This window comes from Protomyctophum bolini (assembly GCF_963924005.1).
Source record: "Protomyctophum bolini genome assembly, chromosome: 2".
Taxonomy (NCBI): domain Eukaryota; kingdom Metazoa; phylum Chordata; class Actinopteri; order Myctophiformes; family Myctophidae; genus Protomyctophum; species Protomyctophum bolini.
In genome coordinates this window covers 51,658,880-51,676,873 of record NC_137863.1, presented here as the reverse complement: position 1 = coordinate 51,676,873, position 17,994 = coordinate 51,658,880, and the positions used below count along the sequence as shown (strand labels likewise).

Here is a 17,994-nt window from a genome sequence, read left to right as displayed (position 1 = left end):
CTGTCCCCCAGAGACGCCTCTCGCCTCAACAGAGGTGAGGATGACAATTCATCCACCCTCTCATCCCACCAGCCCTTTAGCAGCATCAGAGCACAAGCCATCCATCAGATGTGTATGGATATAATCAACAGCTTAATGCAGTCATTAGGTACGTAGTCAACAAATACACTGTCCTCTGTAAAAAATATTATATGTACCCATTTAACAACAGTATACTGTAGATAATGGTATTCTAGAGTTGCCATGACAACAGAGCAAGCAATGAGGTCAAACTTCAAAGTAAATCAACACAGCAGTGGACACAGTGATCATTAGTATGCTGCCAGAATGACAATCACTGAAAGCATAAGCTGTTGATCAACTGTGATCATTGCCAGTTGCAACACTAGCAAACAGCCAGCTATAATCTGATGATGACTAATATGTATTTGCTTGCTACGTAGATGATCCTGCTTTCCTATCCATTCACATTCACAATAACATGTGAATGTTAAATTAGAGCCCTGGATTAGAGCCCTGGAAACACTCCAGGTTTTACTGTGTCCAATGTGGCACAAACAGACCAATGCCGAACACCAGCAGCAGTATTTGGTTCTGAGAAAGAAGGCGAGGTTCAATGACCACATTGACCATGGACAGGAGCAACTGACACTGTCCCACTGTGGATAGGAGCAACTGGCACTGTCCCACTGTGGACAGGAGCAACTGACACTGTCCCACTGTGGACAGGAGCAACTGACACTGTCCCACTGTGGACAGGAGCAACTGACACTGTCCCACTGTGTGGCAAGACAGTGAGAGTGGCAGCCAACCAAAAGCATGTTTTTCTCTGGTGTGAACTAGGCATACACACAACACCACAGAAACTGACTTGGAAGTATAGCAAATATTGATTTGATTTGATTGATTGATTATTCTATATAGCTTCTTGTCGCGTATATCTTGGTGTACTGACAGTAGCGCCAAGAAGCAGCAAGATGCAGCTTAGACCAGGCGTCTCTTCCTGGTTTTTGAGCAGCTGGTGGATGGAAATGACACTCGTGCGCGTCTGCACTTGCAGTGTCGGCAAAGCGTTTCCGTTTTTTTGGCCGACACGTCAAGTTGCAGCAGCGTGCAAACGTAATTTCCATCCACCAGCTGTTTAAAAACCAGGAAGAGACACGTGCTGTGATCTGCATCTTGCCGCTTCTTGGCGCTACTGTCTGGGCGCACTGACACACTTCTTCACATATTATTTCTAGTTCCTCCACCGTATGCCCTTATGCTGACTATCTATTGTACACTCGTACATTTTATGTAAATTTAATATATACAATATTAGACATTGCATATTTCTCTATATTTGACTACACTATGTACTATGTTAGTACTAATCCTTTCACCCACTCTTTATACTTTGTGTAAACATGGGTTGGGAAGTGGGTGGCTTGGGAGGAATACTTGTGTGCATGGTGTTGCTTGGTCTTAGAAAGAGTAAAAACTTGTACAACGGGCGACTGTTTGGTTGCCTTGAATGCCTTGTATTTGGAAAAATAAAGTTTATGTGAAGAATTTGTTTTTTTCAGTTTGAGTGAATTGCTGGTAGGCTATAGGGTTTCGAAGAAAAGGTACCCTTTAATTCATATCATGTTTCACATATTGTGAGTATTAGTCTTTTTCAAGGTGCAAGAGATACCGGTACGTTATAATAGTTTTAGGTGCTTAGCTTTTTTACATACATCCTATATTACATTTGGCTTTTTTCCACGCCCACACGCCAGTTGCGTGCGCAAGAGTTGTCCCGCGGAAGGCCCGGGGAACCGATATGCGTCTTTAAATTGGCTCCGGGCCGATCACGTGTCATGAGCACGGCGTGCAGGGTAACAGAGTTCTTCTAATATTTCCGTGTTCACTGCCTCCCATTGGATCATATAGTCTTCCAATTGGCTCCGACGTGACACGCGCATAACGCATGCTGGCGTGCGCACGCACAAGTACACACACACACACACACACACACACACACACACACACACACACTCACTCACTCACTCACACACACACACACACACACACACACACACACACACACACACAGCCTCGCTAGATTTCCCCCTTTTCATCCAGATATATACGTTTCCCTACCATATTTACATGACATAGTAACAAAAACTACAAAAACTGTAGCCTATTTATTCATGATGCCAGCATCTTGACTGCCTGTTGCCGTCATATGCTACGATCACCACAAACCAAAACAAACAGGATTGCCAGATTTCACATAAACAAGCAATCAGATCTACGAAACGACATACCCAACGCCATGGTTGCCAGATTTTCTGCTTAGAGCAAGCACAAGCAGTTAGGTTAACATAAGCAACTGGGCCTGACTGTCAAACCATATTTTTTTTACGGCAGTGGTTGACAAACACTTCATAATGACCACACTATTAAATATAAGGTATAAAGTTACTGACTTGCCTAAACATGCAGATATCCTGTTACAGTACAGTACACATACTATTTACCCTGGGTTTGCCTGATGTGCGGCCATCCGCTACTAGATGTGAAGGGCAGAATAAAGGATTAATAAAATAAATAAACAGAGCTGAAACAGGAAGGCTGTGAAATACCGCAATTTCCTTCTTCCTATTTGCGACACATGGCGCTAGAAGTGAGCGGGCTGAAGGTCTGCAAATGTCTAGTTAGAAGACAAAAGTACAAGAGTATTCACAAGGTAAAGTATCACAAGAGCATCACAAGGTAAGAACAATCAGTAACAGATGAAAGGTCAAGAAGTCCCTTCCCGACTAAGAGCTATGAACTACGTGGCGGTTGTTCAGTAGAACAATTGAAGTGGGAAGGAAAGAAAGCTTGAAGCGGTTGCTCTTGCAACGGCATGCACATAATCCACATAGACAGACCGACTTCAAACTGTGCTACTATGAATCCGCATATATGACACTGAACGACATCAAACTGGGCTACTATGACTCAGACATTGTTGGTCGGATGAGTGGTGCTACGCGACGCAGTCCGAACTCTTCATCTGAGGACTAGATTGTTGTCAGGTGCCATATGCCATTAGTCCGACGGCCACATTGATCTGAGGGCTGGTATTATAACTAACTACTAGACCTAACCCTAATCTCCCTTTTTTTGGGCTACTGGGACACTGGAAAAAAGTTGTAATAAGGGTAAAAATAAGAATAAAACAAAAAATAGGTACACTTATAAAGGTCTGGATAAATAAGGTAGGCCTACAGTCAAACAACAGCGGATAATGAGTAATTTCGCATCTATCAGCAGTAAGACAGCAGTTTCCCTAAGCAGGCAGATGTTCTGGTCCTTTAGTGTACATCCCAGTAGTCCATGTGTAAATGTCTCAGTAACACAGCTAACACAGGAGTCATTAATCCCGGTTCATTAATCTGGTCATTAAGAACAGAGAACGGAACGTACGGCGGTTTGATTATGTAGCCTGTTAGCTACTGGTGCAAAGGACAGTGACCAAGTCGCTCTGTCACTTGTTTTTGTTAACTTTTGCATCCGTTATCAGAGCCCGGTCTCCCAGTAAATCTATCCTATATTGAATTTGGCTGCTGGGCGGGCCATGTCACTCAGACATAACCATAAACAAACCCATAATATAATGGTGGTAGTGTAACTATGACCCAGACATAACTATAAACAACTATAAACTGTGTATCTGTCTGTCCTTGTCCCTTTCATGTCTTAAATAGTGAGTTCCCAATTTTGAACTTAAAGCGTAGGACATACTTTCCATGATATACGCACTATATCTCATTCTGACACGGCAATCCTATAGTATATTATTATACCCAGTCCTGATGGTGGCTGTAACATCACCATTATACCGATTTTGACCAAATAGAGCAAACCTGGCGAAAGCACTTCTGGTTTAACGAACCATAACATCCGGTAGTAGCTTTGGACTGTGCAGCACTGTCAGATGTCCGGGATGCTAAGCTATCATCGTATTTTTAATAACCAAGTCAAATTAAGCTCTAATCAAGCCCCAAATATCGCATTTTACGCAGCGATGCGCATAAAGACCGCGCACGTGTGTGATCGACCGTGCACGTGCGGATTTCGGACGGTTTTAGGTAGATTACATCGGCCGTTAGCCAAACAAGCTAAAAGTTGCTACATTTTGCTACATTATGCCCCCGATTATAGGGAATTAAACGCTACGTCACTGGCCATAAGGGATGTATTGATTCATCGCGTCAATTACGTCAATAGCCATAAGGGGGTTTTAACTGTATCACTGCCACCTGGTGGACGAAAGTGCCAGCGCTTGACTGCCGACCCGGATCTACTTGGTTTTCGTGTGACGCACGTCTGCTTTGACGGTCCATTTTAGATGCTAAATATGTAGCGTCAATGCTTTGCGAGCTAAAATAAGGCCATCCTTGCTCTATAGTCTAGAAAATGTCAATGTTCTAATCGGGATCACCGGACAATCAGAAAAGACGGGCGCAAACAACAGACCCAGTAGAGCCCTGGCAGCAAAGAGGAGAGAACAATCCTCTCGTTTTCAGTTGAAAAGTCAACAGTATTTCTCTGAAGGAATACGAGCATCAGAGGATGAGGCGAGTCATGATCTGTTTTGGACGACCGTGCCCTTGCATCGTCTCAGGGTCCTGAGCAAACCACAGAGTCCAATGTGTGGGAGTTTATCGAGTGGCAAAAGCTCTCTGAAGCACAATCACCTAATTAAATTGCAAGCGGTTCCCTTGTCTGACCTCCTTACATCTCTAGCATCACTGGAAAGATGGACACAGAAGACTTCGCCAAAACCCAGCTGTGGCGAGGCCATCCATGGGTCAGAGGACAGCAAGGGGCAGCCTCTTTCTTCTCGGTAGAAGACATGAAGTACTTTCACACGACGGCTGCAGCAACAGAACTTGAAAGGAAGAGAGGCGCTCAGAGCAGCTGTTTCTACGATTAACCCATCAAAGTAAAGTAAGTTAAACATCGGATGCTGTAATTGAAATAGTATTCAAGGCTATAGCGCTGGAGTGCCTTTGTTCATCTGCTGGTACAGTAGGTCTGTTTGTGTGTTTGTCTGTATGTATGTATGTATGGTTCATCATTCAAGTCCATGTCCACAGCCTGGCCTGGTGTGGTTCAATTCCTCAGAAGAATCATCCATGTTCAATAAATGTATATGAATTACAACACATTTTCCAGGGTCGATGAATTATGTGTACGTTTGATATCATATCATCTGCCCGGTGGAGACCCCATGTCCATAACTGTTACTTTTCACGATTCAAGTTCAAAAACAGCAAAAGTAGCAGATCTACAAGCTCAAATCATGCTGCTTCGCCCAAACTGCACCTTTTTGTATGACGTTGTAGTATGATTGAGTGTAGGGCATTCATTTACAAAAACAGAACTTTTAATAATTATGGAGATAAGAGGTTTCTGCCTGACAGCAACGACAAGCTGCTTACTTGCATTTCTCCCTGTTGATATTGTCTACAGTGTGTGGGCGGAGGAGGTGGTCCCAGGTCCCTAGCATTGAGTGTGTGGGCGGAGGAGGTGGTTTCAGGTCCCTAGCATTGAGTGTGTGGGTGGTCCCAGGTCCCTAGCATTGAGTGTGTGGGTGGTCCCAGGTCCCTAGCATTGAGTGTGTGGGTGGTCCCAGGTCCCTAGCATTGAGTGTGTGGGCGGAGGAGGTGGTCCCAGGTCCCTAGCATTGAGTGTGTGGGTGGTCCCAGGTCCCTAGCATTGAGTGTGTGGGTGGTCCCAGGTCCCTAGCATTGAGTGTGTGGGTGGTCCCAGGTCCCTAGCATTGAGTGTGTGGGCGGAGGAGGTGGTCCCAGGTCCCTAGCATTGAGTGTGTGGGTGAAGGAGGTGGTTCCAGGTCCCTAGCATTGAGTGTGTGGGTGGTTCCAGGTCCCTAGCATTGAGTGTGTGGGTGAAGGAGGTGGTTCCAGGTCCCTAGCATTGAGTGTGTGGGTGGTTCCAGGTCCCTAGCATTGAGTGTGTGGGTGGTTTGAGGTCCCTAGCATTGAGTGTATGGGTGGGGCGGGTGGTTCCAGGTCCCTAGCATTGAGTGTGTGGGTGGGGAGGTGGTTCCAGGTCCCTATAGCATTGAGTGTATGGGTGGTTTGAGGTCCCTATAGCATCATCATCATTTTTCGACCACAGCCGAGATCATGGATTTCAAAATGCCATGCCAGACTTCCCGGTCCTTCATTGCCATCCCCAGTTCCTGCTTACTGATGCATGTGTCCCTATAGCGATGACATCAGGGAACGACATATTTCTACCTCTGGTCTGCTTTGAGGCAGAATTCCAGAGAAAAAGGGAAGACGATCAGCTCCGTAGCAGTGGCCAGCAAACTGTGTTCGTACTACTGAACAAACACGGGGAAGGTTGCCGTATATTAGAGAAGTGATGGGTGGCTCTCCAAGAGAGATTTTGTGCTCTGATTAGAAGGCGGCTGTTACAAAGTGTCATCCAGCCATTTCTCTAATTTCTTTGAAAGTGTCCATGTCTCTGAGCCATAGAGTAGAATTGGCTCAACGTCATTCTAAGTATTCTTTACTTTTTGAACCTCCTATGCATATCATTGCAGGCTGATCAGGCCATACCCTTCCTACTTTCTACTAGCCCTTTCTACTATAGCTCTCTGAGAAGAGGAGGCGGAGGATGGAAGAGGGTGAGGAGGCTAAGCATGAGACGTTCCGTCACGGTGACCCACCCTGCCAGCCGTGAGACGGCTAAGGCAGAACTGACAGGCCTCCCGTATCCCCCAGGGCACACTTAGTATCTGGCTTCCTCCCTGCACACACACACACAAGGCACTATATGGTATCTGTCCCTCTGCATTCAATCAGACAAATACCACAGGGTGGGCGAAAGAGCTGTTCAAGAGACCAAAGTTATTTCGGTGCGAAGTGTCAGGTAAGGTTAGATCAATGAAACAAAACACATACGATGTGGGACATCAGAATATTCACAAATTATGAGGCTGCATGTGAAGTAACAGTCAGTAAGAGTAAAATGTGATTTTACTGTCTAACCACTTAAGCTTCATTTTATAATTTGACATGCTCAAACTAGGGACACGAGATTGAAAGAGGTTAAGTGCCCTTGTTAGAAGAAGAATGTCTGTTACATTCTGCCATTCATGTGTGGATGAATGTGAACGCCGTGTTGTGTAGTAGGCCTACTCCAGTCCGGTCTAGAGTCTACATTTTCATTTTCTTGTCTCTGTCTCACACATCATTTTATTCAGTCTTGACTCTGTCTCGCACCAAGGGACTCTGTACCCTACCCCCACCTAGTCCACTCGAGGCTCACGAGTCACTACTATGCAATGAAATGTATTGAAATGTATTGATGTATTATACCCATATTATGAGGAGCCCATTCACATTAACAATATAAGAGAGTATGGGACTTATAGACAGCCAACTTGTTAAGTAACGGATGTACTGTAGCTGACGTGCCTGCCAGCTCGCAGTGTTTTCTGTACTCATCAAATGACAAAAAAGAAAGAAAAGAGCGAACAACCGGACCATTTGTTTCTAATTAATTTAAAAAATAACCATTGAGATATCCGTCTCGATCAGAGCGCAGCGCGTCTCCCCCGCTCTTTCTCTCGTCTCTCCCAACCATAGACTGTAAAACTCCCAACACACACACACACACACACCAGAGTCCTGCAACGCGTCGGATACCCGTGATTCCCCGCGGGTACCCGTGTTTGACGGGTGGGAACGGGCGGGTATAGTATACCTTTATAAATGAACGGGTCCGGGTGCGGGCGGAACACAACGCAGCGCGGGCTGGTGACCTTTTTTAATCAGTGGACCCGCACTGCGCGATGTTATAAACAGCAGCTGAGCTGGGATTTCTCCTCAACAGTGGAGACAAGTTAAATCCGTCACATGCCCAAGGAATCGGCAGTGATGTCACATCACTGCCGATTCCTTCCTAATGGCGTTCTGTTTCTGCTGATGTGCTTCATTCTACTTCCTTGTTGCATAGCAGTGACATCACAGTCTAATCCTTGCTTCCTTATCGTAGCATTTCACGTGTGGAGTTTATTTTTTTATCACCAGGCTGCAGACTGTAGCCTATATTTTCGTTCGCTGATGAAACACCAAGGGATTATAATTTATAATGCCAACATTCAACACAAGATGTAAACTAACCCAGGTGATGTTGGCCTAATGCGCCACTCTGTCTAAGTGTGCATATTGCATATGCTAATATATTATGGGTGCTAGTAAGAACAGTTCCCCCTATCAGCGATCATGCTGGTGCATGTGTGTGTGTGTGTGTGTGTGTGTGTGTGTGTGTGTGTGTGTGTGTGTGTGTGAGAGAGAGAGAGAGAGAGAGAGAGAGATGCGTCAGACATTCCATTCAATGGAACAGCACAACAAGGAGAGATTTCTTTAAAAAATCATAACTTCTGACAGGAATGAACTAGAAACTTACTTTTTTTTACATGCTCATATCACATTCTCGCCGAGATATATTTTCAAGTTAATAAAAAAGGAAAAAAATAATATATTTTTAAATAAGAATAATATATTTTTTCATAAAAATAATATAAAAAAAACGAATGGTTCAAGCCCATTAATTAAGATTCGAGTGCCAACCCTAACGTGCGAACATTCGAACCTTGAATGTTTGGGGACAGCCTTAACCCCCTCCCACACTGGGTCTTGACTCGGACTCTCCCCCCTCAGACTTGGTCTTGATGGACTCGACTACAACAACTGGCGGTAGAGGCAACCATGCAAGGCACCAACTTGTGAACAGTTAGGTTCACTGTACACCCCATCATGGTCACTGACCTCGACTATGCAGACGACATCGCCCTAATCTCGGATACAGTCGAGAAAGGAAGGGAGCTACTACTGGCAGTAGAAAAGGAGTGCAGGAAGATCGGCCTCAAGCTCAATGCCAAGAAAACAAACGTAGCAAACGTAAGTCAACACCAAGGACAAAACCATTGCCACTGCAGACGGGACGGTGCTCGAGCAAGTCGAGGACTTCAAGTACTTCGGGGGCCTGGACTGCCTCAACTGAACAGGATATGAAGGTTCGGAGAGCACTTGCCTGGAAAGCCTTGCATGGGATGAGGAGAGTGTGGAAATCAGACATGGGAGACCTGCTGTTCATAGCTACTGTGGAGTCAGTACTGCTGTATGGGGCAGAGACATGGACCCTCACAGTACAACAGGAAAAAAGCCCTGGATGGAGTCTACACAAGAACGCTACGAATGGCACTAGGTGTCACATGGACGGACCGCATCAGAAATGTGGACCTCTATGGGGACCTACCACGGGTCACGGACAAAGTCAGAGAGAGAAGGATGGGGCTGGCAGGGCAATGCGTCAGGCACCCAGAACTTGAGGCAAGTAAATTGACTCTATAAGGGAGCCAACCCAGGGCAAAGCCAGGAGGGGAAAGAAGCGTACAAACTACGTAGACGTGCTGCCAACCTGATGTTGGATAGGAATTTGTGGAGGGCAGCGATCCAGGAATCCAGAGTTGGTGTTGGCTAGACCTCACTCTCGCAGCAACTAAGGTTCACTGTCTTGCACAAGGACACTTGGCCCATAAAGGCAGTATAGTAATCAAAACGGGAACAGATGGCCGCTCTACGTGGCAGTCGTGGCATCCCCCTACACCCAAAAATGCCTCATTCCGTGACTCTCTGGCATGTCTGAAGATCCACCTGCATGAGTGCTAAAGCTATTTGCCACTGTGTCGCACCCCTGGCTTGAACTGCGTCTCCGAGCTAAAGCTGCTTAGCTTCTGGCACCGGAGCGGCGTAGCCTTTTATTCACTTCTCAGGCAGTCCTCTCCCATCGCCTCTGAACACAAACAGAGTACGCTAGTTTTGCCAGCCCCTCAAATGGGATCAAACCCAACTCAGTTAAAAGGCTTAGGCTAATCTAATTTTCTCTGTGGTTCCATGCACGCGTGCGTGCGTGCGCGTTTGTTTACACAGATTTGGGACAGAGAAAACATAATATTTCATGAATAGGTTTTTGCATGGAGAAGACAGCATGGAATGCAGACTGTGTTCACTAGCAACGGTTGTTTTACGAATGGATACAGATTGTGTTTCTGCACTGTTCAAAAGGACACAAAAGAAAACATTGTTCTACAAATAACATTATATTGGTTTTACATGAAATTATATTTGTTGCAGAGAAAGATCTGCTGATAACGTCCGTCCGTTATCAGCTAATCTCCGGCACCGTTGGCCCGATCCATGCCAAACTTTGCACACACACTCCCTGGATGCCAACGACAAACCTCTGCCCCAAATATTCCTCATCGGCCTGTTATAGCGCCACCATGAGGCCTATTTAGGCAAAACACATTTCTGTTGATTACTCGTACACATTTTATCCATACATCACACATCTCCATAGTCATGTGATCAAGACGGAGCAGCACCATTTCCAAGATTGGCTTCCAAAGCTCACATGATTGGGCAGTTTCGAAAGAAAGCTCTCTATGGGAAGTGTCACCTACTGTAGGTATCACCTTGCTGGCAAGATGGCAGCCGTGTGAATATAGCTAATAGACAGACAGGCCAAGACAACATCATCATGTTAATTGATAGATTTCATCCACATGCTCATCAAACAGATAGCTTCAACCTGGCACAGATCTAAAAGCTGCTCTGCCCTCAGATAGTGTCAGATGTATCCTCTTCATCGGGATATTTCTAAGGGACAACAGAGATTCATCAGCCATTCATGCTTCTGCTTTGAGATAAGATGAGACGAGATCATTTTGCCAAGAAGATAATTTCTCCCAAGCAAAGTGGCATCTGCTTGGTGAAGATATTTCTGCAGTATATTGGGCAGATTATACTGGCAGATTAAAGACTGGTTCAAATCAAAGATTGAGGGTATGTGCATGCATAAGGTGAGTGGCAAATCCAGTGGCAAAGTGAGTGAGTTATGACTTCATTGCTGCCAGTCGCTCTCTACGAGGGAGGTTTGTTTTCAACCACCATCTATATGCCTGGAGTAATTAATTAATGGATTGATTCAGTGATTAATTTTTCCCTGAGGGCTGGAACTCGATCAATACAAATAAAACCCTATCCCTGCCACAAAAACAGAGCGAGAAACAATAAACTACCACTGTACATAGCTCTGGTGCATTAACCTGCACGGCCGTCTCATTTTTCATTATTATTAGCTTTTGTTTTGTTATATCATAAGAAAAAAAAAAAAAACAAGATGGAAGATAAGGCATTTTTTCAAAGGCTCAGTCGGTTGTATTCCCTCAGGGGTGAGAATGATCGCTGGAAAGTCTCTGACCCCAGGCTAACACATTTTCAATCTCAGCAGTCAAGTCTGACAGAACTCCCCAGAATATATATTAAAAGGAAAACACAGGGTTAGAGAGTGAAAGACCACAGGACTGAGACACTAAGTGCAAAACCAACAGACAGACAGACAGACAGACAGACAGACAGACAGACAGACAGACAGACAGACAGACAGACAGACAGACAGACACCCTCCAGGTGTGCAGATCTTTCTCCCTCTGGCCCATAATTACTCTGTGAAATATTTAAGTGCATTCCTCTCTGATGAGAACATTAGCAAACCTTTCTTCGTTTTCAATGCCGCGAGCACGACAAGGAACCATTTTTTCCTTATTTTTTTTTTGTCCGGAAGACTAATTGTCTCTGTATGATTAGGTGTTGAAGGTCAATGTGGCCTCGTTTTAATGCCTTGTTTTTATTATTCCTCTGCTCTGCAAATGTTAATTGGGTCCAACTGAGCCTCGGGCCTGTTGACTATAAGTACAGAGAGTAAATTACTGTTAATGACTCTGTCCATTTCTAAAGGTGATTGTTGGGAGGACACACGAGGTATACGGCTACTAAACAATTAAACTACACATGCACTGTTCTTAAGACTGATTAGACAGATTGTTTTTGTGTTGTGTAGTGACCTTTTTTTTAACTTAAGCTGTTGAGGAATTCAATGTGCATTAGGCACCATTTAATACAATTAGTAGCCCAGCTGGGACCCACCCAATCTACAGTGTTATTTAAACTCTGAGAGAGTTTAAATGGTTACAATTTCATCACGGTCCATTTTGGTTCGTATAACTATCAACCATTTAGCTGGGGGCCTCCTGGTAACCACCTCAAGGACCCCTAGCTGGGCTCCCCGGATCACACGCTGAGAACCTCTGTTTTGACAGCCTCTACAGTTTGAACAGCGTCAGATAATGTACGCTAAATTCATTCTGGAGTTATTCTCAAACGTTATGAGATAGAGCTTTCAAGTCATTTATTTATAATGAACTGACTCTGAAATGATTCAAATTTTTGTGCATCCTTCGCAGATCTATCATGTACTGTACAATGTAGTACCGTATGTAAGAGATTAAATATTTAACGATGTGTTATGATCCCCTTGTGAACTAGCAGGCAGCAACAGTTTTGGACACTCTGACCTACGCAGGAAACCGAGATCCCCCGAAGCCTTATTTATTTAAACCAACCATGATTTATACAGAAATCCAACATTGAAATCGGTGAAGTATTCACCCATCTCACTTTCAATCTGCATCTTGCATCAAGAAACACAGAATAAATCTTCCTGTTTTGGGTGAAAAACAGCAGGGAACCACTTTCTGGCACCCAGTTGTGGAAAAAGTACTATTTATCAATACTGTAATATATTAGAAATAGTAAAAATAAAAGTCCGGAATTTAAAACGTAGTAAAAGTACAAAAGAATTGGCACCAAAATGAACCTAATAGTACCAAAAGTAAAAGTATGTATTATGCAGAATGCCCATTTCATGTTTTTTAGAGCTTGTAGATCGGCTATTTTCACATGGCCAAAATGTATATAGGGCTGAAGTGGCTAATGTATACGGTTTTGTAATAATCAAAATCAAAATCAAAATCAAAATCAAAATCTATTTTATTTTATTTTATTTATTTAACCAGTAAAAAACACATTGAGTCTCTTTTACAAGTGTGAACTATAAAGTAACTAGTAACTAAAGTTTTCAAATAAATGTAGTGGAGTAAAAGTACAATATTTGTCTCCACACACGTGTGTCCGTGTGTCTGTCCGTCCGTCCGTCCGTCCGTTATCAGCTAATCTCCGGCACCGTTGGCCCGATCCATGCCAAACTTTGCAAACACACTCCCTGGATGCCACGACGAACCTCTGCCCCATATTCCTCATTGGCCTGTTATAGCGCCACCATGAGGCCGATTTAGGCAAAACACATTTCTGTAGATTACTCGTACACATTTTATCCATACATCACACAATTCGGTATACACTATATCTCCATAGTCATGTGATCAACACGGAGCAGCACCATTTTCCATCTTCCATCCTGATTGGCTAAGATTGGCTTCCAAAGCTCACACGATTGGGCCGTTTCGAAAGAATGCCACAAATCACAAACACAGTGTGCAATTTCCGTGAAATTATACACGCAGCGCCAACAGGAGGCCACAACCTGACCTGCCCTGGTGGAGACCTGTGCCGATTGGCACTTTAACTAGTTGGATCTGAGATGTAGTGGAGTAGAAGTAAAAGTATTAGAAATTGGAAATACTCCAGTAAAGTAGCCTAAAAAAAGTACCTCAAAATTGTACTTAACTGCAGTACTTAAGTAAATGTACTTAGTAATTTTACACCACACCAGTACACTTTGGCAAATTGTGCCTTCCTGCGCCCAACGGCAGAGTTTCTAAATTGCCTCTGGAACAAAGTGTCAGATAGATCATGCTGTCCAATTGAAAAAAGAGCCAAACCAGCAGCTTGCCATAATGAAACAGTTCAGACAAGCGAGGCGAGGCATGGTGATTGGCTGTCGTAGTAGGAAGAAAACAAAAGAAGACGGAATATCAATGACAAGGTGATTGCTCTACAAACACCAGTACCTTGCAAGACCCTGGTGGAAGTACAACGTCTGAAATGATTTATCAGAGGTGGATACATACCATAGACGTGTTATCTTCACCAAACCGTGTATTTCCATGTTTCAATGTTGCATGTTTGTCATATTACAGTGTCACACGAATGTGTGAAAGATTTGACGATCTAGAACTGCTATTATTATTTTTTTGCCGTGCCTAACCACTCCAATGAACAGGTATGTGTGTCCGTATAAATGTATGTCTCTGTATGTCGGCTTGAATACGGCAATACCGCTCGGTGACCTAAAGTGGCACTGTTGAGCTGCCTAGTAATGGGGCGAGTCGGATCAACGCTCCATCAGAATTATGACGCTGACCCGAGTTAATGTGACAAAACAAAGTATATCAAACATGGCTAAAAATATAGTGCCTACTGCCTACCTCACTTTGACTACGTTATTATATTATTATTATATTTACTGTAGTTTTACTATTGCAACTACAAGGATGTGCTGAGGAATCCAAATCAAACAATTTTACTCTTATTCAGTCCTTGAATCTTTGACATACAGGAACCAAAGGCTAGGACAAAGAGCTCACAAAGCGATCGTGATTCTGTTTCCGGACCATTTTGAAAAGCCTACCTGACCAGGCTTGGCGTCTTCACAGATGGAAGCTTCATATGGCGTTGCCAGTTCTGGAGGATTGTCATTCACGTCCAGGATACGGATACTGACCACTGAGTGGGACATCATGGTCTGGTTATCTAGAGAAGACAATGAGACATCATGGTCTGGTTATCTAGAGAAGACAATGGGACATCATGGTCTGGTTATCTAGAGAAGACAATGAGACATCATGGTCTGGTTATCTACAGAAGACAATGAGACATCATGGTCTGGTTATCTAGAGAAGACAATGGGACATCATGGTCTGGTTATCTAGAGAAGACAATGGGACATCATGGTCTGGTTATCTAGAGAAGACAATGAGACATCATGGTCTGGTTAACTAGAGAAGACAATGGGACATCATGGTCTGGTTATCTACAGAAGACAATGAGACATCATGGTCTGGTTATCTACAGAAGACAATGAGACATCATGGTCTGGTTATCTACAGAAGACAATGAGACATCATGGTCTGGTTATCTAGAGAAGACAATGGGACATCATGGTCTGGTTATCTACAGAAGACAATGAGACATTGTGGTCTGTTATCTAGAGAAGACAATTTTGAGGTTTTTGTACTTTACTGGATTATTTCCAATTTCTAATACTTTTACTTGGAACCAAAGTTCTATCCATGACATCAATCACTTTCTAGACAAACCTTAAAGCTGCAATCTGTGAGATTCACCTCCTAGCCATGCAGGATACAAACCTGGATCCCCCACGACAGCACCTTCATTTCTACTGTTGTTCTACAACTTGGCAACGACTCAACGAGTGACACAATTTCCACTCCCCGGGCCTTAACATCCAATAATGGAGAAAATAGTATGGCTGTTTAATTAGTTGAAGTGCAAGCACAGGCACCTCTTGGTCTGAATGCTAATGACAAATAAATGTCACCATTATGTTGTACCTTTTTCTTTTAATATAAAAAATTGTGCAATAATAGAATGAAGTTAGTTAACACACGCGACAGCCTCAAAGCTGTGGCTACAATCTTAAACATAGGAGGCAAGAATATTGCCTAATTAACACAATTAAAACCCACTTCAAATTTGCTCTGTACTATACTCCTTGAATCTTAATTCCCATTGTTAATCAGCATGATTATGTCTGACAACAGGAGCAAGAGAACGAGGGAGCAGAGATTTAAATAGAGGACCCATTCTCCTCTAAATAAGTTATCTACTTTCTTTATGTGCGATCACCCCCTAATTGCAATGACCACAGGGCATAGATATGCTGGCTAATTACAGCATAGTTTATGTGTCTAACAGTACAACCAGCAGCTGTTAATGCACTTTGAGTAGCACTTTCAAACCGAGAGGATGACGCCTGGGTAATACTTAACTGCACACAGTTGAGCGTGGGTGGTGTGCACAAAGAAAAAGCCGATCTACAAGCTCACAACAACACGTGCACATCTCTGGCGCACAACTAAGTAGGCCTATAAGTCATGGATCACAGAAATAGGGAAACGGGCACATACTGTAATATACACAGTGGTGGGGAAAAGTACTCAAATGTTTTACTTAAGTAAAAGTATCAATACTGAAATACTACAAGTAATAGTCCCGCTATTCAAAATGTACTTGAGTAAAAGTAGAAAAGAATTGGTAACAAAATGTAGGCTATTTAAATAAAATACTCATTAAGCATAGATAATGTCCCGTTTGAAGTTTTCAAATATATAAAACAATCTTTTGAAAATAGCAGATCTACAAGCTCACAATGTGTCGCATTAGAAATACTCAGGTAAAGAACAAATTCCTCAAAATAGTAAATTTACGTAGACACTTCACACCACTGAATACACACGTACAGAGTAGATGAAGAGGAAGGCCCGACTCACACCTTTCGATCTAGCATACAACATTGATGCATGCTAGATGTATACACAAAGGGTGTGATACATCTTGCCCCAATGCATTTCCAATGGAAGTCACATGGTTTGACACAACATTTGTGTTGTACGGCTTTCGGCTGTGTTTCGACTGCGCCCCCCTCCCCCCCTCATACAACACAAATGTTGTATTGGAAATGCATTGAGAGCTTGCATCAGCTATACATCTCATACAACAAGCATACATCAGGCTGTTGTAAAGGTGTGAGTCAGGCCGAAGACGCGCAAGGCTGGAAGGCTGACTGAACACATACGGACAACAAGCACAAGCAAGTACAGGCAACGCCAACGGATACACAGCAAACAGATTATAGCGTCACACATGGTGACAGACACACATTTAAAAAATGGCGAAACAAAAAAGAGGTTGAAACATCCAACCAGTCAGTCCTTCCGACTGCTATAGAAATAGACAGACAGGCAGACAGACTAGAGGTGGTCAGTATAGAAATAGACAGACTAGAGGTGGTCAGTATAGCAATAGACAGACTAGAGGTGGTCAGTATAGAAATAGACAGACTAGAGGTGGTCAGTCAGAAAGCCGAGCAGAGCGTAGTGAGATTTTTACGCGCTTGTACGACTTAAAATAGCTGATTAACCGCGAGTGATGAGGTCATGCGTTATGTATTAGCCATAAGAGATTGTTGCCAATTGACATAGCCAGACCAAATGTTGCAAGATACACGCACGCACACGTGCAGCCGTGCACACATGCGCTCGAGCGCGCGCGCACATATGCATGCACATACTGTATGCACGCACGCGTGCACAAAATTGGCAGAGCAATGGAGTAATAGTCTTTCCCTATCTAACTGTACAGAGCAGCCCAGCAGCACCTAATGGGAATCCTGGTCTCAGCTAATAGCATAATCAATGCAGGTTTTTCTTTTAATAGACTGTTTTGTTTAGTTTCGTTTTTTCCCTCCCTGAGCAGCAGGAATATAAATGGACAGAGAGCTCCTCCAGTGCCAAATATCTCTTTTCTTCTTCTTCTAAATTAACTCCTCATGCTGTATGTTGCAGCTGCGCGGACCCCGCCGGGACAGAGCGAACATTGTTAATCATCAGATGTAATCGGTGGTGGAAACATTTTGTATTAGTTGCGACTGTACGTCGTATTTACTATGAAAACCTGCATTTACGTGTGTCACATCACACCTCCATATACATGTATGGGCACTCCTCGTGACATCGTCACTCCATCTCCATATATGGTGCTGACCTGTTCTGACATGTTGATCCCACCCCACCCGTCCTTCCTCTTTGATATCATATTGATCTATGTCCATTCAAACCCTAGACGGGCCCGCCCCCAAAGTTATTAGTGCAGCCGTGCCAGGCAGCCGGCGAAAACTAGAGTTCTCAACAGATCCGAAAATGGGGGGGGGGGGGGGGACGACGACACATAGCACACATAGCTTCGTAATGGAGCAAAGGAACCGCTCAAAAACCCTTAGTTAGGCTTAGTCGCACGCACGTGGGTATGATGCACAGATAATTGCCGATCTACA

At 43.8% G+C, this 17,994-nt stretch overlaps 1 protein-coding gene across 1 annotated transcript in view; it reads right to left on the bottom strand.

Annotated features, from left to right (window-relative positions):
• Positions 1 to 17,994, bottom strand: part of LOC308325059 (cadherin-22-like) — a gene marked incomplete at both ends in the record, with an annotated part of 124,648 nt that overhangs the window by 18,128 nt on the left and 88,526 nt on the right. Inside the window, one exon of the mRNA XM_080777453.1 lies at positions 14,551 to 14,672. Within this exon, the coding sequence (XP_080633579.1) occupies positions 14,551 to 14,672 (122 nt within the window). The remainder of the gene's footprint in view (positions 1 to 14,550; positions 14,673 to 17,994) is intronic.